The sequence below is a fragment of the Microtus pennsylvanicus genome, chromosome 13 (assembly GCF_037038515.1).
Source record: "Microtus pennsylvanicus isolate mMicPen1 chromosome 13, mMicPen1.hap1, whole genome shotgun sequence".
NCBI classification, from domain to species: Eukaryota; Metazoa; Chordata; class Mammalia; order Rodentia; family Cricetidae; genus Microtus; species Microtus pennsylvanicus.
Window position 1 is genome coordinate 60,122,820 of NC_134591.1, and position 25,546 is coordinate 60,148,365.

Below are 25,546 nucleotides of genomic sequence, written 5' to 3' on the forward strand. Positions count from 1 at the left end.
ATGTGGCCCTCAAAGGTATTTCTTTGGCTTTTTTGGTTTTTTGAGACAGGGTTTCTCTGTGTAGTCCTGGCTGTCCTGGAACTTGCTTTGTAGACCAGTCTGGCCTCGAACTCACTAAGATCCACCTGCCTCTGCCTCCCAAGTACTGGGATTAAAGGTGTGTGCCACCACCACCCGACTCTCAAAGGGGTTTCCGATGTGATCCTTTACAGAAAGGGCTGACCAGCCTGTGTTCTAATACTGCAAGGGATCCCACGGTCTGGTGGCTGGGAATCAGAAAAGGCTGGGAATCAAGTGCCAGGCTGTCAGATGCTTTCTCAGCTTCTACATGTGCCTGGACTATGGGCAGGCATGGGTATAGAGGGGATAAGCCCCGGGCAGAGACATTGCCGGCGCAGCAGTCGGGACAGGGAAGGAAGTGAGCACATCCTGAGGCTGACCAGTCTTATTCCCCCCTCATCACTATGACTGGAGCGGTAAGAGCAGAGAAGTTCCCTCTCAGCTCACAGTTTGAGGATACGTTAGAGCACACCATTGTGAGAAGGTGTGATGGGGTCCAGAGTGGCTGGGGCATGAGAATGGACTTCCCACATCTCAAAAGACCAGAGAGCAGAGCTAGAACAGGAGGCAGGGCCACACTGTGTACCTCAAGTCCCAGCCCTGGTGACCTACTTCCTCTGGTCAGGTTCCACATCCTCCCAAAACAGTGCCACCCATGGTGACCAAGGGTTCATGGTGACACGAGCTCAGCTGGCCATGTCAGCCATGTGACAGGGAGCAGATGTGTCAGTCTAGAATGAGATGCTCCAAAATCATTTTGCATAACAGGACTGTGGAGGATGAGAGATGGGGAGGAGATTCCAGCCTAAACAAGGGGCCATTTGATGATGCCATTAGCTGACGGAGAGCATTCCGGACAGAAATCCAGTGGACTCACTGTGGACTGTTGAATTCCATCCCATCTCTCTAGCACTTCTTCCCTCACCAGGTCCTCTCTGAAGCCGAGGAACTGGTCTCCTGGGCTGCAGACCACCCATGATGCTGTCAGACAGCCTTTCTTAGCCTGACTCCTCCTACGGCCTCCAAGTCACCACTCTCTGCTTCCCATTTGCTTAAATAACTGAGTTGTAGAAGTCTCTGGACAGGGGCTGGGGAGATGGTCCAGTTGGTACAGAGGACGGAATTTAATGCCTAGGACCTGTCGATAGGGTGCACACTTGTAATCCCAAGGTTCCCTGGGGCTTGCTGGTTAGCTGGCTAGCCTCATTGGTGAGTTCCAGGCCAGTGAGAGACCATGTCTTTAAACAAAGGTGATAGAGGCGGTTGCTGTTATTAGAGAAACATTTGAGGTTGTCCTCTGTCCTCAACAAGCGTGCACACACACATACCATGTACGCAAGCGCACATGCATGCACACACACAGATACACATGCACCATACATGCACATACATGCGCCATGCATGCACACACACCATGCACACATGCACCTTGCACACACACAGAAACACACACACCATGCATGCACATATACCATGTACACACACATACCGTGCACGCACACACATCATGCACGCACACACAGAAGTCTCTGGACAAGTCACACTATTTCCACATAGCTGCTCTCCCTCTAGTCTGATGATTGTTTTATCACCCACATCCAAACTGCTCGTTCTCCAGGACTTCATTTCCTCCAGGAAGCCCCTGGGCTTTCTCCCAGCCAGCATGGAAACTGATAGAGGTGCTCCAGAATGTTCTCCCCAGAGTTGCTTTCCTCTGTGAACCCCATGGCCGAGCTGAGGGGTCTGTGAGGAGGGTACCAGGCTCACCACTGTGGGCAACTTTAGTTTGCTTCTACAGTAAGTGAGGTGATATGAGGAAGATTCTGGTGTCCTCCAGGCTGAGCACTAGGCTGCCTGATTTGGGCCGAGAAACCTGAAGAGGCCGTCCATCACATAGGAAATCCATCCTTCTTGGCTTGTCGTGTCAACAGCAAAAAGGCAGCTTCAGCTTCCGGGAGGAGCAGCATTAGAATACAAGAGGTAGAAAGAAGGCCTGGCTAGACACTGGTTCTGAGTATCAGCAATTGGCCCTACCCACTGCCCAGCTGACTTAAGTCCAAAACCTGTCAGTCACCCAGGATTTCCCTTCCTTCTTCCCACTCTATCCCAGCCCGACATCCACCCAGTCACACATCCCCAAATGTCCCTAGGGCCTGGCCTCTCTTCCATCTCTTCTACTGCTCCTCTGCCAAAGGCCTCAACCCTCCTCACTACCCAGCTCACAACTGCCAGTCATTTCCATGCCAGACTGACGTCATCTTGAGGAGAAAGCCCGTGGTGGTGGGAGGGACTTTGAAGTCTTCTGGAGTCACCTTGGTCCTCTGCAGGCCCAGCCAGACGGCCTCCAGAGTAAGGCAGTCGACATGCCTGCTATCTGTAGTCCTGTTGTCTACAGTCTATTCTAGAACATTCCTTTTCTGCTGTAGCTCCGGTTCTGTGCACTGGACTCCCTCTTAGAGAAGCCCTTGCCCCCTCCAGCCACCCTTAAGGTCTGATGGGGTCCTCCACAGCCTTCAGAATTTCCTCAGAGGCTTCAGTCATGTGTAGCACCCTCTCCTCTCTCCACACAGGCTGAGCTCTCACTCCATGACCCCCCAGTGTCATACCTGTCCTTGGGGTGTTAGTGTATTTCTTGGAACCCCTACATCAAGCCAGGCAGGGACACTGGTATACTAATGACATCCATTCATGGCAGGGACAGTGTTATGGTAATGGCAAGACCCACCCCAGCCTGTCTATGGCAGCTGCTTTTGTAAATATTTGTGGTAGATGGGACTAAGGCAAGCTGAGAGAGAGAGACAGAGAGACAAAGACACGGAGAGAGATCTTGCAAAAGATCTTGCTCCTTCCAAGAGCATTCATTTTTGTCAACAAATTAACCATCAGAGGAAATAGAAAACAGTCGGTAGAGGAGAGAGGAGAAGTCTGGGGGTGTCTTCTCCAGGTCCCAGGGGGCAGCAGAGCTGAGATTCCACATGTGGCCTGATACTGCCACCAAGCCCAAGGGGATTTCTGGCCATGAAAGCATGAAGAACGAATCCAATCATCTTGTGGTCTGCCAGCTGTGCCTGGTGGCTCTTTGACAGCTGCCAGAACTTGCCAGATGTGCCTCAGACATCTTCAGAGACATCAGGGGACCCCAGGGACCATATCGCCTGTGGAGAAAGTCATGCTCCTCAGGATGGCACTGAAATGGGCAGTGTGTGGAGGAAGGGGGATCCCCCAGAGATTTTGAGCGTGTCAGGACACGGCGAGGCTTCCAGAGACTTGCTCCCAGCCACCGCCAAGTCCCTAATTCTGTGCTCCCTCCTCTAGGTGATCAAGCTGGCCTTTGAAGAGTTTGATTTAGAGAGGGGCTATGACACCCTGACGGTCGGGGACGGTGGGCAGGATGGGGACCAGAAGACGGTCCTCTACATGTAAGTGTGTGTGTGTCTGGATTGGGATAGGGGATAGACAGGCTCACAGAGCCCACCCTGGTCTCCAGACCCAGGGCTGTAGGGACAGTGTCCTGCAGAGCTCCCGGTGTCTGCAGTAATCCATCTGCCTCTCTCCACCCCAGCCAAGGGGAAGAGACTTCAGAGAATCTGAACATGAAGTTCAGACTGGGCAGTGTTGGGCAAAGTCAAACAAAGGTGCCATTCCTGTGTGCCTGGCTCTTTCTACCAGCAAAATGCTTCTTTGAAACGTCCTGTTTCTACCACCTCCCAGTGTCTCTACTCTAGGTGACTTCTGTCCCTGGCTCTAACCTCCCACTGAGACAACGGAAGTGTTTTGGGACCTTTCCACGTGCCCAGAACAATCTGAGACACAGACAGCTCCATAGACACAATGACCATCTTTCCTGGGCCAAGGAAACCCAATATGACAAAAGTCTCATCAAGGAAGCCATACCAGGCTGTCCTGGAATCCACTGGGCTGGGCCTTTGCTTTGGGGAATCCTTCAGTTCCCTTACACCTAACCCAGTAACCCAACAAGGGGTCTGGAAATGTCTCTGTCTTGTGCATGTGGCCTAGCTCCAGTTTAGAGTGTGATAGACCCAGAGCAGACCTGGCTTCTTGACTTCCTTCCAGCTTTCCCTTGGCACTTGGCAGGGTGCAGACCACTAAGTATCTCTCTCCCAACAGCCTGACAGGTACGTCCGTCCCAGACCTCATCGTCAGCACCCATCACCAAATGTGGCTCCTCTTCCAGAGCGACAGCAGCGGCAGCTCCCTGGGATTCAAGGCTTCCTACGAAGGTAACTGCTTCCAAGGAACCTGGCAGGCTCACCCGGGGAGGGGGAGACTTGAGATTTCTATCCGCAAGCAGGAAGCCTGGGTTCAAATTCTGGCCCCTTCCACGCCTCTCCTCAGACACATTATTTGACCTGTCTGAGCCTCCATCTCATTCTTTGCTCAGTGCTCCTCAATCCCATTGTACCCGACGATTTTGAGGATTACCTGGGACAGTTTAGTTGGCGTGTGGGATGTCCTACACCAGCTATGGGCCAGGGCTTCATCCCTAATTCATACCTGGCCTGTGCAGACTTGCCGAGTCTCATCTGTTTTTGAAATCTTTAAACTGGGGTCAGTGGCCTCCCAAGCTACCTTGTGATAAATGGGTGATTGTGTTGAACACAGGAGAACAGGTAGCCACCATTGTTGATGGCCTGAGGAAGCTGCCAACAGGGATCTTCATTCCTTTTAGTAACTGTTGTTAAAGAAATAGCACACTCTAGGGTCCACGGGGTATCCCTGTTAACACCCTTCATGAACTTCCAAATCTCCTGTTGTTCAAAAGAGAGGTCCTGGAAAGAAGGCAGCTGTCATGCTGTGAGTGATTAAGCCCTTGTTATGAGATCCAGGCCTTACCCCAGGTGGTTTTCATTCTAGTAGGGAGACAGAACAAATGGGAATTAATCCAAGATGGTCACCCACCCAGCCCATGGAAATAAGAAAAAGGGAGCAGGCGTCTTTCTAGGGAAGTGAGCACTAAGTCCTAAAAATGATCCCCTGGTTATTAGAGAGACAGGATTAGGACACAGAGGAGGGACGTATGTCCTCAGGGTGGCTCCCATACACACTACCTACCTAGCACATCAAAGGTTCTTCTCAAACCAGGACCTGTTATGTTTCGACCCCAAGCACAAAAGAGGTGCTGCGTGTCACTGACAAAAACAAAACAATAGAAACAAAACAGAACCAAACAAAATTCACATGCAAACCAGGTCTCTTAAAGCAACAACAGGGTGTTCCTGTACACGCATGGCTTCCTGTCTGGAGGTGGCAAATCTGGGACCCAGATGTCAGCAAGGTATGCTCCCTCTGAGGCTCCAGTAGCACCCTCCTTCACTCTTCCTCGCATCTCTGGTGGCTACGAGTACTCGGTGGCATCTCTCCTATCCCTACAATTGCCACCATACACAGTTTTGTGTGTGTGTATGTCTTCTCATAAGGGTACCAGCAGGCTAGGGGCCTGCTTCTGCCCTACTCAGTCTGCCACCATCTTGATGACACCTGCAAAGACTGTTTCAGATGCAGGGATTCAGAACTATAACAACTCAACAGATTCTAGGAGTCTGGCCTGTAAAACTAATGCTCACTTCACCGTGTGGTCAGAGTGAAGATAGCCACCGCAGTCTTCCCAGGACAGAGAGCCTGGGTCTAGGGGAGGTAGAACACCAGACAGGATGCTTGGGTGACCAGTGTCAAGTACAAATTCTGTAAATGTCTCCATCCAGGGGCAGGAATGACCCCTGAACGGTTCTTGCTTGGCCTGAGGTTTGGACAAGACACAAATGCCTTGAACCTAAGAGAAATAATACCAGCTGGCAGACAGAATAGACTCGAGCAGGGAGAGCTATTGGCTAAAGTAGTAGCAGATAGTGAAATAATAATAAAAAAATATTAAAAAAATATCCAGTCGCTAGAATGAAACCAGGTGAATTTTTTTGTACTTCCTCTGTCTTGATCAGCCACTGGAGAGCAGAGCTTAGCTGTGGAGGGCCCCAGCTTTGGACGGACTTAAGTCAATCCCCATGAGAAATGTTTGTTACCCTCTAATGTTTACATGCCTGGGGGAGGTGGACTCAGGAGACTGAATAACTGAATCCAAATATTTGAAGGTTAGTCGCACAGGAAAAAGGAATCAGATCGGTTTGAGATTTGACGGAAAAAGAAAGGGGCATGACATTTGCTGAGAGCCTCCTGTGTGGCAGAGAGCCTACTGTGTGGCAGCAGCCTTGTTTGTCACCTCCGGAGGGTGCAGTGCTGTCGTAGACGGAGTTGGTGCAGCCCCGGGGACCATCAGTGTGGAGCAAGCACTAACACCGGCCTGCTTTTCTTACTTTCTTTCTTTCTTTGTCTTTGTTTCTGTTTGTTTCTTTCCCCCCTTCTCTTTCACTCCTCATAAGTCTCCATTTAAGAGAAGATTCATAACTAAATACCAGAAAAAAACATCATCTCATCTCACTCAACCCCTTCGAGGCACAGAGGGGCTAAGTAGACTGCCTGGGGTCACAGAAGTCTGGGAAAGTTGCAGAGCTGGGATTTGAGCCCACATCTCTCAAAGTGCATGGTCCCCCTCCCCCATACCAAAAGCTTCCTGAAGCTGTTGAATTTTAATTCCTTATAAAATCTTTACAGAAGCCAAAACTTTGCCCCAGTCAGGTCCACCATATAGCAGAAGCCTGGAGTCCAGGTCACTGGGGGTTGGAGACACGTTCGTTAGTTCTTATTCTGTTTCACTCATTCAGAATTGATTCAACACCTGCTGTTGGCCAGTTCAGACCTGGGCACTTCAATCACAGTGGCAAGCCTCCTGGTGTGGCCCTAACACACCTGTGTGGATGCCTGTCACAGACCGGTGTCGTCAGGACTTCCCGAACCCCTGACAGATTGGGAAGGACAGTCTGTGTATGATTAGGGGCCTCTCTAACCTTCACGACTGTGTCAGGTTGTGTGCAGAGAGGCAGCAGGGTCTCTGATGATCAAATAGACTCTGGAATTGGATCAGACCTGGTGAATCTCAGCACGGTTCCTAAACCACAACCCCGGGAACGCCATGTGGTCTCCATGAGCCTCCATTTTCCCACTCGCAAAAACAGATAATGATGCTGCCCTCAGCCCCATTACAACAGAGAAATAATATCACGCGGAACTCTGTGCACGCTGTCTGCCACCAACACAAATCCTTCCTCATGGGGCACCAGTGTTCCCTCCACCCCAGTCCCTCGGGTTCTTGTCCTCTGGACCAGACCCAGATCTACCTCCTATGGATCATGTTTGCTCATAGACCCGACCTTAGGACCTGCCTCATCTCACATCCTTAGCCCTCCAGGCTGGATGGAAAACAGCACGGCTCCCTTTGGTCCCTGTCGGGTTCGGGGGGGGGGGGGGGGGGTGTTAGTGAGTTTTCATTGCTGTGACAGCCATGTGACATAAATAAACTCCAGGAGTAAGGACCGTTCCAGAGGATTTGGTCCAGAGTCCCAGTCTCCACTGATTCCAGACCCCTGGGAAGGATGAAGGTCCTGGCAGTGGGAGGGTGAGGCAAAGACTGTTCACATCACAGTCTACAGAATGCACGGAGCCTGGGAGAGAACAGGAATGAGATGGCCTTAAGGGCCCACTGCAAGTGATCTACTTCCTCCTCTAAGAAACACCTCCCAAGCTTACCAACATCTCCCAAAGGTTGGGGACCAAGAGCTTTGAAAGGGACATTGCAACATTGCATACCTCACCTCTGTAAGAGAGGCAGGAGGCCACTCACAGAATGCCATGGGGCAGCATGGAGCCTTTGAACCTGGTCTAGTGGGAGAATCTGGGAAAGGTTCAGTCAGCAGGGCCCCTTTCCTCCTGTCTGGGCTTTGTGGTTGAGGACTGAGACCATCAGTCTTACGCCGCCGCTGGTATCAAATGATGGTGGGTTAAGTCCACTGCCAGATCCTGGCCCTCCACCATATCTAGCTGTCCCTTCCCAATGACCGCATGACTCCCTACTGCTGCTTCTCAGGGTCTGTCCTCCGCCTTCCATCTTCTCTTCTAGCAGTTGGTCACACTGACGTGCCGGGCTTTAACTTGAAACTTAACCCTAACAGCTGCCTCCTCTGTCCCTCTCCCACAGCTCTCCCTCACTTGTGCTGGTAGCCCTCCCCCCGGCACCTAAGGCAGCCCCCTCATACCTGTAAGCCAAGGCCCCCAGAACAAAGCATCACAGTCTACATGGTTTGAGCAACAGGTGTATGTTTTCTCATAGCGCTGGGGGGGGGGGGGTGTCAAGGCTTTAGACAATGAGTGTCTATTGAGCGTTTCTTTCCTGGCTCACAACTGCCTTCTCCTCTTGACCTCATGTACCTTTCCTTGATAAAATCATGCACTCTCTTCCCGTAAAGACAGAAATCCCACGGGGGCAGCCCCCTCTTCTGACCTCATTCAACTTTAATGACTTCCACGGCGACCCATCTTTTCAAATCATCACACTAGAAGCTGAAGGCATCAGTATACAAATCAGGGGACATAAATGTCCAGTCCATATCATCACCCCAAAATAAGTTCTTCATCTCTGCCCCTTCTCCCCATCCCCTGTACCTGATCTGTGCCCCCGTGCTGGTGAGCAGCATCACCACCCATCCCCAGGCCTCATCTCCCCCTCCTTGCTCCCCTCCATTCGCTCAGTTTCCTGATCCCTGCGGTTCTGCCTCAGCAGCATCCCACTCTCATCACCGTGGACCAGACCTCCATCATCCTCTGTCGCTGTGCTGCTGACAGCACCGGCCTCCCACCCAGCACCCTTCCCTCCCCATCTGCCACATGGCACACAATGATCTTCCCAGCTTCCAAGTCTGACATAGTGTTCTCCTACTTAAGGGGGAAAAAAATAAACCCCACAGACTTGAGTGACAGCTTCTCACTTCTCATTGACTTCAGTAGGAAGTACCAAGTCTTCCACATAGCATGCCAAGTTCTTCCTGATCATCCCTAAGCCACATTCTGGCTGCTATGATACCACTCAAGGCAGAGATAGCAGCTTGTCCCCAGCTCTTGCAGGTCCCTGTCTTCGTTTGTGATAACTTTACCCTGGCACGGTCAGATACCTTCCACGGAGTCTCCTGATTCCTCTTTTCTCGCCTTTACCACATGGTGATCAAGCGCCAGGTGGAATGCATTCTCCCTTCCCTCAGGCTTCGGGGCTGGGCAAACCCAGCTTACAATGAGATTCCTCCATGCTTCTGTGAGCCAGTCCCTTCACTGATGAACCTAACTTTTCTTGTCCATGAAAAGGCACAGGTAACTGATCGGCTCACCATGGCTCTCAAAGATTTGATACACCAAAGCACCCGGCATAGGACCTACCATTTAGGAGTCACTAGATCGAAACTTCGAAAGCTTGTCCCCTCCTCCTTCCTCCTCAGGCCTGTGGCTCTTCCACCCTAGACTACTGCTCCAAGTGTCCATGATTGCTACATCTGCCTCCCATTGGCTTTCCATTGAATTCCAGCTTCCGAGAAATTCCATGCTGCATAGACATCTTGACCCAGGCATGTGAGGCTGGCCTATGTCAATGCCCTATGGGATGTCAGCAGGCATTTAACACAGGAACCACATCCATCCCGACTGCTGCTCCCTCTGGGCGTACCTGGCCCCTTTGCCCCGGCAAGAACAGGGATGCTACTTTGGGGCAGGCAGGTAGTTCTGTAGGCTCCCCACTTTAGAAGTTCCACCCTATCCTGGGACCGGAGAGATGGCTTAGGAGTAAAGCATTTGCCTTGCAAGCCTGAGAACCGATGCTTGGTTCCCGAGAACCCACATGGACAGGACAGGCATAGTGGTGCACAGCTGTATCCCAAAGCTGGGGAGGAACAGATGGGTAAATCCCTGGGGCTTGCTGACCAGGTAGCCTAGTGTAATCAGCAAAGATCAAGTAAAAGGGGGAAAACCCTGCCTAAAAAGCAAGGTGCACAGCGACCTAAGGAACAAGGCCAGAGACTGACTTCCGGCCTCCAGGCACACACACATACACACACACACAGACACACACACACACACGTGTGCATGCGTACACACAATGCACACGCCAAAAGAAAAAGAAAACAGTGCTTTCTCCTCCAGTATTAAAAGCTCAAGCCCTAGTGGAAAAATTGGGGCATTTACTCCCAGAAATTCTTTCTGCTCTGCTTGTCATCGTTCCATCCTGGGTAGGGGAGAAAGCTTGGATCCCTCAACACCGGAGCCCTCTGCGCCAAGAGACACAGGCTCCCTCCATGGGGGCACCAGCTGTGGGAAGCGCATTCACAGTTGCAATTGCTTTGCTTCCCAGTAGAACCAGAAATATTTAAGGAACAGGCAATTAGCACTTACCAGAAACATTATAAAATTACACACAACTTGCTAACAAGTTTGCACATCAATCTGGATGTCTCTTTGCTTCCTGACTGGAGCCTGGGATCTGGCAGCCCTGATGCTCAATCTGGGAGGCTGACCCAGGGGAGGAAGAAGTAAGGGTCCTGCTCCTGGGGAGATGGAGGTGCAGAGAGGTGAGGATCATTCAGGAAGCATGCCCGATAGCCCAGGGACTCGTGACAGAAGTGAGATCATCTGTTGACTCATGTCCCTGAGGCCTAATGATACGTCAGAGACACTAACTATTCAGGACACTGAGACCATAGTGATAGGACTGTGTCTGCCTTCACCCAATTCATAAGCTGTTTTCATAACCATGGAGTAAGTGCTAGAAGATGGGGAAATTAAAAGGAGTGGCCTTTGACCTTGCTTGAGAGACCCTGCCTCCGGAAATAAGTGGGTCATTATTGAAGACATTTGATATCAAACTTCGGCCTACATACAAGCACTCACACGTACACAGTTTCACACGTGTGCATGCATAGGCGCACATGCATGCATATGCACATGCATGCACATATAGAAGTGTTGCATACTCATAAACACAAGACATTTTTAAAAATTAAAATCTCTAGGCCGGGTGGTGGTGGCGCACGCCTTTAATCCCAGCACTCGGGAGGCAGAGGCAGGCGGATCTCTGGGAGTTCAAGGCCAGCCTGGTCTACAAGAGATAGTTCCAGGACAGGCACCAAAGCTACAGAGAAACCCTGTCTCGAAAAACCAAAAAAATTAAAATCTCTGTTGGAATCAGTTTTGAGAGTGAGTAGGGAGAAGCCCCCAAGATTGCTTCCAAGTGTAAGGCTCATGTCTCCTTCTCTGGCATGTGACCCTGAAGATGACCATTGTAGCACTTTCTGAAAGAGCCAGCATTGGCTTAAAAGGAGTCCGAAGGCAATGGCCCAGCATCACTGCAGTCCCTTTTGGGCATGGTTGGCCCTGGTCTTACCAGATGTCAGGTGCATAACCATCTCAGCCTCCCACCTGTTATTTTTAGTACATCCTTATGTGTTAATCTGGTTTCCCCAAACTCCTCCTCCTGGCACTTAACAAAGCCCCTCTGGTTCCTGGTCCCATAAGAAGTAGGAATCCTGCATTTCAAAAATGCTATCTGGATCCCTGAGACATTAAGTACTGACTAGAGCCAAACCCAAACTCAGAGTGTAGATCACTGCTGCAGCCGGGCACCAGAAGTGCTCTTGAGCCGGCCTCCCGAGTCTAAGGAGGCCCAGATTGGTTGTACTTGGACTGACACTGGAAGATGACTGTCTGGCAGATAAGCAGGGGCTGTTCATTTTAGAAAGAGCAGACAGCAGGTGCCCAGTTCCTGCGTGGGCGAGCTGGCAGGGCTCTGCAAACAACAGAGACCATGATAACAATGAGAAAGTGCCATCTCGTTCCTGGGTCCGTGCCATGTTCCGGGCATCCTGGCTGCTAACTTGCATGCACATAGGCTCGGTTAACCCTCACGGTGACCCTGGTCAGCAGAGCTGTTATTACAATTTCCATTTTATGCAAAACAAGAGCTAAGGGTCAGAACAAATTGGCAGCAGGGGCTAGGGAGTTAGACGGTTCAGTGGATAAAGTGCATGCAGTGCAAGAATTGGGACCTGGGTTCAGATCCCCAGAAGCCACACAAAGCTGGATACCGTAGCATAGGCCCAGCATTTCTATGTCAAGATGGGAAGCAGAAGCAAGAGAATTCCTGGAAGTTCACAGTCCAGTGAACCTGTCATAAGGAGTGGGCAGCGCGACTGTTTCAAACAAGCGGGAAAGCGAGGGCCAGCTCCGAGCTTGTCCCATGATTTCCAAATATGCCACGGCGTGCATACTCCCGCATACTTTTTAAGAATAATAATGTGACCCAGGTCTATTACATAGTATTAAAACCAGGATCCAGGTTGGCCTCGTAGCCATCCTAACACGGTCACCTCCCTACAGATCGCTCTGTTTCCCGATATACAAACTCCAAGGGGGATAGTGGCCAAAGATGAGACCTAGGGTGGTGGTGGGTGGTGGGGATAAGAGCCCTGCCTAAGCAGAAGTGGGGGTTTAACCTGAAGACTTTGGAAAGCAGTAGGGAAACTGAGCAGTGGACTGTACAATCTGATAAACTTTCGATGACCTTGTACCACATCAAAGAATATGGGATAGAGAGGCAAGGCAGAGAGCCGCCAACTGGCTATTGCCAGCCAGTTGGGAAATTATGGGAGCCTGAATTGGACAGAGAAGATGCAGGGAACCATGGTCCCAGAGCGTTTAGAAGAATAGCCAAAGAGAAGGTTCCTGTTGGAGATACGAGAGGGGAGGGAGGCATCTTCAGGTCTGAAGCCTCTGTTTCACCCTCCAAGAAACCTTTCCATGCATACCTGACTACAAATTCTCCCAGCACAGGGTTCAGAGGTCAGGCAGCTCTGGATCTTCAGTGCTTACTGAGCCTGGCATTTGACAGTTTCTACATAAATATCTGGTCTCTCCTGTGCATTGTACCAGACATCTACTCTACTTCCGGTGAGTGCTAGGTACTCAGAGGTCCATGATACCTGATCAACCCAGGTCTGCTTTCACAGGGCTTACTTCCAGGGATGCTGGGGCAATGAGAGGTAAGGAGACCGTGAGGTTAGGATGAGCAAAGTTGTCGAGTTGGGGACTCAGCTTGTCCCTGATGCCCAACAAGGTAGGACATGCCAGGCAGGTAATCCTGGCCCCTTTTCCCCACTGTACTATCCTCAGTGTCTAGGACAGTAGCCGGTAGAACACTTCTTGAATGCAAGGATGAGTAGCTACAAGGGGTAACAGGCACCATAAGGGGAAAGAGTGCAATGCCAAAGAAAAGAGAGTGGGTGACATCTAAGGTATGGGCTGGGGAGTGTCTGGGAGGGGGTGACCTGAGGAGAGCATATAAAAAGCAAAAGGGGAAGTTCTAGCACGGGTTGGGGCGCCATAAAGTAAGGAACAGACATACACAGCAGCACTCTCTGGAAGGGCAGTAGAGAGCGGTCCAGGTTGGGCATCCCAAACCCCCATCCCAGATGCCCCCAAGTGGTTTCCCTTCTCGGAGCACATCAAAGAGCTCCAAATCGAGAGGAGCACACGATGCAGTCCCTTCTGCGCAGACCTTGGCATAAAAGAGGATTCCAATTTAGTGTCAGAAATTGAAAAGCCCGAGAAGACAGGGAGCAACCCGAGAGTCTAGCATGGATGGTAGGGCTGGAACCACCAGGCAGGGGAAAAGCAAATAAGGCCAGTCCCCATGGAACGCTGACACCTTACACACGGACATCTGAGACCCCCCCTGGCTTGCTTTCAGTGAGCCAAAGGAGGCAGGGCATGCGCACTAACACGGTGAAATTGGGTTAAACCAGATGATAGGAAATTGCAAGTCTTACTTTTCTCCAAGCCAGAATTGAATTTATCTGTTTGTAATTCTGGATGCTGACATCAGGCATGGTCGGCCTCTGGCCGGGAGGGGCCTTTTCGCCAGGCAAGAAACCTTCGTGGGAAAGCTCTGCCTTGCATTTCTATGTTCTCCACCCAATGGTGGACTCGAGGAGAAGGCCCACCAAAGCCGGTTAGCTCCCCAATTTCCAACCCCAAATGCCCCATTCCTCATCGTCCCACCTCCAGATCTGAGTTCTTCAGGGAGCCCTTCCCTCGACACCTGACGCTCCTTGAGGTCAGCATCACCATCCTCCTCTCCTTCCCTCACACTTGATGACCATCACATTGGAGGGGGCTCGTGAGCTCCATTTCCCTGCCCACCCCGTGGTCTTCTCCTTGGATGTCCCATGGCCTCCAGCTCCTACTCCCTCATCATCACTGACCCCCACCCCCACCCCTTACCCCAAATCTTGCCATCTCCTTGTCTCTCTCATCTCCATCTTCCCACTTCTTCCCAGAAGTGCATCTTGTCTTCAGCTTTGTGGAAATATAGGGTCATGCCACCTGCTCTGGGTCCTTTGTCGCTTGGATCTTTCTACTCGTCAGCCCCCTTGCTCCCATTGCTTAGCTTTTCCTCGAACACCCCCATCTCACCCTTAGCTCCTGCTGTCATCCTTTTCTTCCCTGCCCTGTAGCCCCGGCTACCACTCAGCCACAGTTGTAGCAAAAACCTCAGTTCCTTGGCTTCTCCAGCCCACAGTCAGTACCACTATCCCTTTTGTGTCTGCCTCAGCAAGGCAGGCAGTGCTGCCAGGGGCAAGAGAGTCGGCTCCACCTTTAGTGGGCGGGCACATGGCTGTCCACTGGGCTTCTGTCTCCTGTTCTCTAGAGTGACAGCTTCAGAAGGTCCTGTCAGTATCCAGTCTTGCTCTCTGGGACTAATACCTTGCTTTTTCCAAAGACCTTGGTCTCCTGCTCTCCACCTGAAACTCAGTGTCACGTGGCCTTATTCACTGGTGTCATCGAGAGCCTCTGCCCTGATCACCAAGGCCAACCAACGTGCACAGGGTCTCTGCCACCTCCCTCTCTGGAGCCTCCAGCTTCCCTTCCTCACTTCTCCACAGCATCAGTGAGCCATTCAGTCTCCGTCAGCATCCCTCTTCAAACTCATTCCATCTTTAGAATATTTTAAACTCCATCCAAAGGTGGCGACCTCAGAGTTATGACCTAACCCTCCTCGTTTTCATCTCTGCTCCTTCCCTCTATCCCATTGGGTGTGGGCTCCCATGACAATGTTCATCATAGTACCAGCCTTGGTTATCCTTCCTCTCATTGGGTGCTGGCTCTCATGACAATGTTTATCATAGTACCAGCCTTGGTTATCCTTCCTCCCATCGGGTGCTGGCTCTCATGACAATGTTTATCATAGTACCAGCCTTGGTTATCCTCCCTCCCATCGGGTGCTGGCTGTCGTGACAACTGTTCATCATAGTACCAATCTTGGTTATCCTCCCTCCCGTTGGGTGCTGGCTCTCATGACCACTGTCCATCACCGCATCAGCAATGGTCTCCTTTTATTCCTTTGCTTTCTGACCCAGCCTAACTTTCCTATGACATGGCATCCATTAATCACCTCAGTTCATCCTCCTCCAAGCTCTGTGGCCCCCACTCGCCTTGGGCTACTATCTGTTCTACTACCACTCCCCCAAACTGTCCATTTTGCCCCATTCTGGGGTGACATCTCTTATTTTGCTTGGTTGGTCTCATATTTCTCCTGGCTCATTTATGACCTGCATCTCAAATTCTGAACTTCCGTTCTAAACTTAAAATCTAGATAACTTCTCCTTAGTGGCAATGTCTCAAAAAGCATCCTGCCCTTGTTATGACCCTCCGTGCAGTCTCCTGCCTCCTGCACTCTTGTCTTAGGGGATCACACCCTCGTGAGAAAGCCTAACCCATAGTTATGGTAGACCTTGCCTCCCCCCCCCCCACCCTTTATTCCTGCATCCTTGTTCTTGGCAAGCCTGTGGCTTATTCCTACATCAAACCGCCCACATCTTCCTGGTTCCCTCCATCCCCCTTTCCTGGACTCAGTATAGGATACCATCTCTCACCAACACAGAGGCTTCACGGAAGCAAAGCTCATTTCTGTTCTGGTCCCTGTTGTGTTCTCCATTACTCAAGTGGCCCACACTAGACTGACAGTCCCAATATTTCTTGAGTAAATGAATTCAAATCCTCTCCTGACTTCTAGCTAGCTGATCCTAGACCATTCCCCGGACAGGGGACAGAGTGAGTTTTCTCACGTATAGGTGTCTACTGCTGAGTAACATAGAATCTTTTATCAGCTTCCCATTCCTGACCATCCTAGAGTTCAGTATCCCACAGAGATGGCACAGGCCCTTTCGTGGGCTGTTCATGCCCATCAGAGCCATTTCCAGCCTCATCTCTTGCCACTTGGAGAAAGTGCTTGAACTTGCAGAAGGAAGGTATCAAAGAGGTGAGGACCCTTGGAGCCTGTGTGGGTGTCTCAGATACACCACTTCTGAGCTCTGTGTAGACAGGTATGTCTTTGTGCCTGTTTCCTCTTTTTAAATGGGAGCGAAAAAATACCTTCTATTAGAAACACTGTAAGGGTAACATGGGTTAATCTATAAAATGTTCACAGTGGCCACGGGCTGGAGTCAGTGTGCAAATAGCTAGTTTCGTAAAGGGAAGTTGGTTGTGATGATGATGACTCATTTTGTAGTTTTGTTCACCATATAACCCTACATCCGCTACTCGACCTGGCCTCTTCCCTCCACCCAGAGGGCCCTTTGTCTCCTTCTCACTGCCAAGCCTTTTCCTGCTGGCTCCTCTGTGGTCTTAGGCCTCAGCACAGAAAGCATCTTCTCTGAGAAGCTCTCTGTGATCCAGGACTGGGATTCCATGAGATGAGTGAGACACTTGCCTTAGGCACATAGTTTGAGAGTGGGGCCCCAAACTCCAATTTTAAGATAAATAGCATTTAAGACAATATTTTTAAAATCAAGGTTAACATAAAATAGTCATGGCTTTAAAAAAATTGTGTTGTCATAATCAGTGTAGAAGACACTGGCACAGGCCCCAGCACACAGCAGGTGCAAATATATTCCTGTGGTTGTTTGTTGATAGGGAATTAGGCAGGTGTTGTTATGTGCAAAGAGATTTGAGTACACAATGGGGGACAAGAAGACCACCACATCCCCAAATGCATGCTCTCTTGAGGTAGGCAGACCCTAAGACAAGCTGATGGCAGAGGATCAGTCAGATGTACCACACACATATATTTTGTATGACGGGACCTCACTAGGGAACCTTAAATATGGGCTCTGTCTTCAGATGGCCAGGTAGTGTTTACTGCCACTGCCCTCAGTTCTTACATCACAGATAGCATGTTTGAGGACACCGAGAGAAGGTGGGTTCTGCAGCTTGCTTCTTCAGATCCCTTTGTCACAGGGGGGCTTCTTCCTATCCTTCAGATGACTGGACCCCTGAAATCTGAAGCAAACTCCCACTTCCTCGGAATGATTCAGGGTGGCGCCATCCCTGTCCCTCAGCATACACAAAGCCAGCTGCAAGGAAACATGTGTATATAAGTCCAGCCAGTGTGTGTGTGTGTGTGTGTGTGTGTGTGTGTGTGTGTGTGTGTGTGTGGTATGTGTATGATGAGGCGGGGATAATTGAGATTTGGATGAACTGACCTGACTTGTACTGGAGATCCCTTGGTACTCTCGCATGGTCATACTGATCCCTACTTTCAATGATCCTTGATGTTTGACTTGGAAGACACACACACACACACACACACACGGTCCCTGCACAGCATCCTTTGTCCTGCCTCCTCTCAGTGGTTTGGGGGATAATATGAACTATGAAGGTGACAGTCAGGAGCCTCTGAGCCTTTACAGCTCCGATAAGCGCAGAGAAACAGCTCACAGCAGGAAAGCTTTTGCAGAATCACAGTGGCTTCTGGAAACCTGGGCTACTGACCACCCATAATGGCATCCACTGAAAAGGCAGGTCCTTTCTTCCTGAGAGTCCTGGGAAGCTCTCCAACTCTCCCGGGGTGACTCCAGGCCCTGCTTTCCCAAACCTCAGGTCTCTTGCTGTCTCCTTCCACTGTCTGACACTTTCTCAATGGCTTCCTGTCCCCTGGTAGGCCATCTTCCTCCCGAGATGGAGCTCCTCCCCCATCCCCTCTCACAACACAGAGCAGGGTGACTCAGGAACCTCTAAAGACATAGCCAGGGCAGACTCCTTACCAAAGCCCCGGGCCCTGGCTCACTCCCAGGGCCTAGCCCATCTCTTAGGACTGAGACAAGCTGACTCACCAATTGGCTCGAGCAAACTTTAAGTATACTTAATGAGTCGTTTGTTTCTTTTTATCTGCTACTGTCTCAAACTGAATCTACAAAATATATGTATCTCAAGAGTGCTTCTGCATTGTCGGAAGGCAGCCAGCATTGATTCCTACTTACTCTGGTTTGCAAGGAGGACAGATTTCACAGGAGTGCAGCTTCTCGCTTGTGCTACCTGGCCTTCGCCACTCAGACGGACTTTTCTGAAAATCTCCCCAGCAGTGTGCACAGTCAGACCGAAAGTGCAGCTCGGGCAGAATGTCTCTAAATGCTGGGACATACTAGCTCCTAGATTGGTGCATGACAGGATGGGAGAGTTATTTTGTCCTAGGATGTCTTGGATAGTGCCCCCCTTGACGGGGCTCCATCCGTGAAGCTCAAGTCAAATAGAACCAGAGGCAGATGTCTCTCAAGGCTCCCTCTCAGCAACCGGCTTCTGTTAGCTAGGGTACTGTCCCCAAAGTCCCACAACCTCCCCAAGCAATACCAACCAGATGGGAGACTCCCAAGTGTTTAAACACACGAGCCTGCAAGAGAAAGTTCATACCCAAGACGGTAACACCCACCTCTCATGAACGAAAATATCCAAGTATCTGGGGTACAGTGTGTGGACACAGAGTCAGGGGCATGTGAGAACTGAAGGCCCTCTCATCTTAGGGTATTGTCTTACAGGATTTATGAATCCCATGCCCTGACGCATGGTAGGAGGGTAACAGAGCATACCCTGGGGAACCTATGCCTCCAGGACAGATGTAAAGTCATCTCTCTTTTCTCTCTTGTTTTTTTTTTTTTTGTCTTGTTTTTCAGAGATCGAGCAGGGCAGTTGTGGAGACCCCGGCGTACCTGCCTACGGCCGGAGAGAAGGCTCTCGCTTTCGCCACGGTGACACACTCAAGTTTGAATGTCAGCCTGCCTTTGAGCTGGTGGGGCAGAAATCAATCACGTGCCAAAAGAATAACCAGTGGTCGGCTAAGAAGCCAGGCTGTGTGTGTAAGTGAGCAGGGGTGGCCACGGATGGGCTCCCCAGAGAGGCAGGCTAGATCCCTAGCTAAGGCCCCGTCTTTGAAAACCTCCAGTGGGTACCCACAGCTCTTTCTGGGTGGTTTCTCTTATTCCTAGGAAGGTGTCTATCTGGGTTCCCACATCTAATGTAGGCTCCAGCTCTTGACCTTTGGAGACCTTCTTTGATAGAGCAGGACCTTTGATGGTAATCCTTAAAGCAAATTAGAGATCACTGAGCATGGCCCTTGAAGGTCAGACCAAGACATCCCTCCTTATTCTTGTCACCGCTGTGACACCATGCATTGTGGGCTGGGCAAGATGGCTCTAAGTTCGCAGATGGTGTACCAGCCTTGGCGTGCTGCAGGGATCCGAGGCTATGATCACTGCCTCATGTGTGGCTTTAGGGAGGGAGGAGGGCTCCAGCTATCCTTGCATGACTGATCTTTTGGGGAGTTGAGTAGTCTGTTCCATGAAGATACTCAAGGAAGCCCGCCATCTTTCTTCTTGTGTGTGCTGGGCATACTTTGCGGCATCACGAACATCAGGAGTCGCAGTAAGAGTCTAAGTGCAAGGGGCTGATGTGGCAAAGGGAAGCCACACAGCCGGTGTCGGGAGGTCTGAGGTTCTAACTTCTCTGCTTGTCGCCTCTTCTTGTCCTGGCTCTCAACACTCAACTCTTCTGGCTCTTTCTTTGAAATCTCAGGGAAGGGCACTTGGCCTGATCCTCCAATCCTCTGCCCACCTTAGCGGGCATCTCAGGACCTTTGAACACTGTATGCCACAGACTGAGAGCCCCTGGGGGCTGGGGGTGGGAGAACCTAGTAAACAGTTGACATCCCTGCAATGAGAGTGGGCCGGTGAGCTGGGTCATACCACAGTGATTACACTGCTCAAACTGAAAATAATTACTTTGACAAAGCATTTTCTATGTCTGATAAGTTTATGCAAAAATTCTTCTGAGGTTTAAAGATCAAATCACTCCTAGATCCACATGGAATCACTCTTAGTGGAAAAAGAAATCAAATTGCATGGTATCGGCCCAGCTCTGTTCCCGATGTAGGTGGGAAAGAGCAGACTGTCTCTTTGTTGGCGCCACTGAGTGCTAGGAGCCCTGGAGATGCAAGGGTCAGGGATAGGTAGTAGGGACAGCTCAGAGTAAGCAACCACAAGTTCTGACAGCACAGTTGAACCGAGCTAGACGAAGGGGAACAGAGTAGGCCATGCCGTCTCTCAGGTCCTACCTAAGATGAAAAGGCCCAGACAGTGGGCTTCCCACAGGCATCATGGAGCTTAATTTTTGAAATTTATCTTGATAAAATGAAACAGGAAACACTGGAAGTAGGGGATCTTCATGGGCAGGAACCTGGGAAGATAAAATTTGGAAGGACCCCACAAACCAAAACAAAACGTGGTTAGCAAGGGGAAGGGTGGCGGTAACCACCGGAGGCCTCCGGGAAAGTACCTGATGCTGTGCTTCTGGGGAGTCATTCTAGAATGTTTTTCTAGAGCCTTCTCTAAGGGCTGAACTTCTTGAAGTGCTGCCCTGCAGGCCCTTCATCTCCAGAAGCAGCGCGCTGAACTCTGTTTACAAATAGCTGAGAATTGGAGGACAGGGCTATACTGGCAGCGGTGGGTCCAGCCTGTGCTCTCTGTTGTTTGGAGCAGGGGTGAAGGACCCAGGGCTTTTAATAAGAATCACAAAGCAGTCACTCTGGGCAGCTGGCATGACATGCTCTCTGGAAAGTTCGAAGATGGGAGAGGACACTGTATTCTTCAGTCACTCCCATCAGTCCCTGTGTCTGCTCACTTGGGTCTAGAAGAACACAGCTTGAGACCCAGTGAGGTTGGCGTGAGTAGAGGAGGGCAGGCCCAACCAGCTCTCCCCACAGAGCAAGCCCCTCTTTTTACCTCATGAGCACAAGGGGCTGCCCTCTCTCTGCTGTCTGACGAATCCCCAGTCTCTAAGCTCCTGCTTCCACGGGCCCTGGCTTTGCCCTTGTGGAGCTCAAGGTCTGGTAATGAAAGAACGGCGATGAGCTTACTCAACGATTAATGTCTAGAGACCCAGTTCTTGCCTCTAGCGGAGCTTCCCAAGTGCAGCCAGGGCATCTTCTTTCTCTCCAGGTATTCGCTGACCCAACAGAATAGCTCCCCATTCTCCAGTGTAGCCCCACATTCTCACTTCCCAGAGTCTACCTCTGCAGGGTCATATGGATGGCCAAAGATAACTGTAGCACGAGAGGCCCCCACACTTTCCATGGCGAATGCTTGGAAACTGGTCCACAAACTGGGTCCTCACAGCGCAGGTCATACTTTGACTGAGAGATGTTCCTGCTTCCCGCTCTAGATCAAACACTCCATAGTTTCTGATCAACAGAAACGGGACAGCCTCTATAAATGTCCATAAAACTATAACGTAGTGAAGTCGCCTGTCTGTAGCGTAAAGTGCTCCTTAACATACACACAAAAGCACCTCCGGCGGAAGGCTCGTCTGGAGACTCACCCCCACATTCGTCACAGCACACATCCACATGGCACTTCGCCAAACAATGTTGCTCTCGCATTCAGAGGAGTTAGAAAGGGACCAGAGAAATCCTTTTTGCTGGCTGAAATGTCTTAGAATGATTGTTCAAAGCGGTGTGAAGCGCTGCCCTGTTCTTCAGGGGAAGCGTTGCCTTCAAAACGTCCCCTTCCTGGGGAGTTGGCCTGCCAGGTCCACACACAGCCACTCCCCCTTCGTACTTGTACTGAGCACTTGCTGCAGTGAGCGGCAGCTTCAGCATGGCTCCCCGGCTGCTGAGATGCCCTCGCAGTGGTGGGTGCTCCACAGACCATCTTTCCCCCTCTAGGGTAGTAGCAGGATAATGCCTCTCACGTTGCAGGGCTCCATCTGAGCACACAGAGCCAGCTCCTTTCCTCTCTTGGCCTCCTCAGACAGTCCTCCTCCACAGGGACCCCTATATCAGCCCAGAGGAGAAGCACGCTCCATCCAGTCAGCCATGCTGACTGTCTGCCCCCAGCCAAGTGCCAAGCTCAGGGTTTCCGGGCTGTTCTCTTCCATCTCTGCTTAGGGAGTTGTTCACCGTAGCTGTCCTGAGGACAGGGCTGTGGCAAGGAAACCTGTATACCTTACCTTTCAGAATCTCTGTCTTAGATCTTTACTAGAGATGCCCTTCTGTGCATCTTTAGGCAGACAGTCAGTCATTGCCTTTCCAGAGAGACAGTGGGAAGGAAGATACAAATCACTCTGAGGGTGGTTTGCATAGTCCTTGATGCTTTGTTGACAGGCTAGCGGAGCACTTCACACTTCATAAGGAAGGCAGGAAACCAATTATCAGTCCATTAGCAGCCACTTTCCAGAGAAGTTGCCAAACAGCTTTCGCGAGAGCCTGGCCAGGAGCACACAGAACCCCGTTCTCCTCGCCCTTGTCCTGAAGCCCATAAGAGCGGATGAATCCTAATCGCGGCCGTCTTAATGTATAGGGTGCATGTGTGAAATGAGAAGGAGGGGTCTCCTGGGATGTATGCAGTTCGAATTAGGCATCAAGAGCAAAGTCGTGAGGGTTCAATCAGGGAGAATGGAACCCTTGGGTGCTCGAGAAGATCCCACAGAGGATGCTGGGATCGAACTTGGCTTTGAAGATAGGAAAGAGTCTGGAAGACAGGGTTGCTATGCAAAATAGTCCTCTCCTGGTATCTGCCTGCCCTTTCCTCAGTTTGCACCCAACCCCCCATTCCACCTCCATGCTGAAGAAAGGACTGGACTAGATCATGGGGCCATCATAACGAAGACTTTTCAGCTGTTAGGTTAGTTACTCCTGATTTTTCAGGTCCTGTAATGTTGGTCTTTATTTCAGAGAACTGTCAGGTCTTGTAGATTGCTTTAGTGGCATCTCTGCCCTCTACCACACTGAACACCAGTGCCGCACACTCCACACACCAGCTGGGACAACCAAAATCTTCTCTAGACACTGGCAGGTATTCCTTGGTGGTAAACCTAGCCCAGATAAAGACCCATGTTCTTGGGTAGCTTAGTCTTGTCTCAAGGCGTTCCCTGCCTTTGGGGGGCTGTGGTTAAAGTCTGAAGCATCCTGATGATGAGGGAACATGTGGCAGGGAGGAGGCTGGTTTTGTGTTAGCTTGTTTCATGTTGTTGGGAAGATGGGACCCTTCCTCGCGGTGTTGCAGAGTGTTTCTTCCCTCTGATTATAGAGGAGAAAAGCAAGTTCGAGGGTGGGAAATGTACTCACTCGGAGGCTATGCAGCCACCACACATTCCCAGCATCCGAGGGCTCGCCTGAGGAGCAGGGACAAATACTTAGGATAAGGTCCAAGGCTGGGTTTCCCAGGAGGTAACTGCTGGGTACGGACTGCGGCACATCCGTGAAGGGATAGGTCCTGGGGGAGCAGCACTGGACCCTTTTCCTCACCTCCGCCTCCCATTCCCTCCATTGGTCACGTTTCCATCCATCTTCGTGTTCTGAGCAGCTCTCTGTGTCCAAAGTCCATGGTACCAGAGGGTATGTGTCTGTTCCCTATCGCAGTCTAAACTGGAGCATCCTGGGGGTGACTGCTTTCGCTGAAGGGTGACCTCCGCCCATACCACCTGCTGCAATGTCCAGAAGCTCCTACAGCTCAGGGGACAACACCCAATGCAAGACTTTAGTACAGTGTAGAATTTTTTACGCTTTTGTAAATGGGATGATTTAAATACAATTTTCAAAATTTAAAGAACGCATTCCCAATCTCCCTCCCCTAAGTGAAAAGCCGTTTCACAGTTTCACAGGGATCCAATCTGAAGGTTGTTCTTCCCTTCCCTTCTCGCCTTGCTGGTGGTCTCAGTCACGTTGGGCGTACCATTTTGCATGCTATGTTTCAAAGTCCACACCACGTTGTATCCCTTACCAGGCAGCTACGTGTCTTTCACGCTTACCTTTTCTAAACCCGTGGCATAGTCTGTCTGGTGAACGGGCCAAGCCTCATGGTACCATTTATGTTCAATTGTTTTATCTCTGACTGTGATGAAAATCCTCGTGCATGTGACTTCCTGTGATCAGACCAGTAGATGAAGATCTGTATACCTCTCTATGAATATACGCTTTTGTGTGACTCTCCAGACCCCAAGTATCATTCATACCCATTCATAATGCCAGGAGCAAAATCTATAAGCTTAAGTTTGCTAGATGTGTGGTCTTCCCATCCAGAAACGTGGCGTCTCATTCTGGGCTCATCTGCCTTCACATTTTCAGAGAGAACAACTTTGTGTCTTTCCTCCTGTAGGTGACATATGCAATAGCTTGTTACCTTTAACGGCCTCATTATACCTCCATATTTGTGTGGCCTTTGTAGATGTGAGAATTTAATAACTCTATATTGAATGGACCCTATAGCATTTATCAGTTGATTTCTGGGGACTCCCAAGATTATGGTAAGGGCTGCAAACCCAGGAGTAAGGGGGACAGGGCTTGACCCCCAGAAACTCTCTCCGTGGAAGACAGACCCAATTATGTGAATTGAAGTTGTCCCTGTAGGTCAGATTTTTTTCAAGCAGAGATCTTGGTGAGGGAGGCGCACTCAGATTGTCTCTGTGTGAGTCTCATTTACTAGTCTACGTGTAGCGGCCACTGCCACAGATGCAGACTGCAGTGGTCCTCTCATCCCAGAGCGGATGGGATGTCATCCCTGTTAGAAGACCTGACTTTAGAATGCAGGGGCAGAATAGGGACCATGATGGAAAAGAAGGCATCAGCGTCATGGAGTCCCAGAGGACCCATGTCACATGTGCAAAGGGGGGACGTCCCATGGGCACACACATACAAATGCAAGCACCTGAATGAATTCGTGCACACATAAGCACATGCCTGTTCATCTACGCACACACATGTGCATATCAGCATACATCCATATGGAAGCATGCGTGCATACAAGCATGCACACCTATGTACAAATGCACATGCACGCACGTGCTTATTAATGTTGATATGCACACCCCTACACGCACATACACACTCATGCTTGTGAATTCGTGCTTGTGTCTGCAGGGTTTCCTAGAGTGGAAGGCTGCTGTAGGCACATGTGAGGGGCAGTGAGATCCAATGGCAGAAAAGTCTGGCAAGAGCTTTGGACTCCCTTTTGGAGCAGGTATGAAAGAGTTGATAGGGGGATCCTGGAATTTCCATCTTGGTCACTAGACAAGGGCACCAGCCCTGGATCCAGCCCGACAGAGGACAGTCCTGGGCCCTTGTGTGCAGTTCCAGGAGGCTGCCATTTTCTCTTGCAGGAGGAAGGCACTCATTCCGTTGTGTGGAGTGAAGCCCCGCGCGGCCTTCACTCCACACTCTACC

At 50.6% G+C, this 25,546-nt stretch overlaps 1 protein-coding gene across 5 annotated transcripts in view; it reads left to right on the top strand.

The window, feature by feature from the left end:
- Csmd2 (CUB and Sushi multiple domains 2) overlaps positions 1-25,546 on the top strand; it is a 547,650-nt gene that overhangs the window by 312,846 nt on the left and 209,258 nt on the right. For 4 of the 5 annotated variants that reach the window (XM_075945152.1, XM_075945154.1, XM_075945155.1 and 1 more), the window contains 3 exons: positions 3,376-3,479; positions 4,189-4,301; positions 19,008-19,190. The exons of the other annotated variant lie outside the window; for it this stretch is intronic. In XM_075945152.1, coding sequence (XP_075801267.1) covers positions 3,376-3,479; positions 4,189-4,301; positions 19,008-19,190 — 400 coding nt within the window. The remainder of the gene's footprint in view (positions 1-3,375; positions 3,480-4,188; positions 4,302-19,007; positions 19,191-25,546) is intronic. 5 annotated transcript variants of the gene reach the window in all.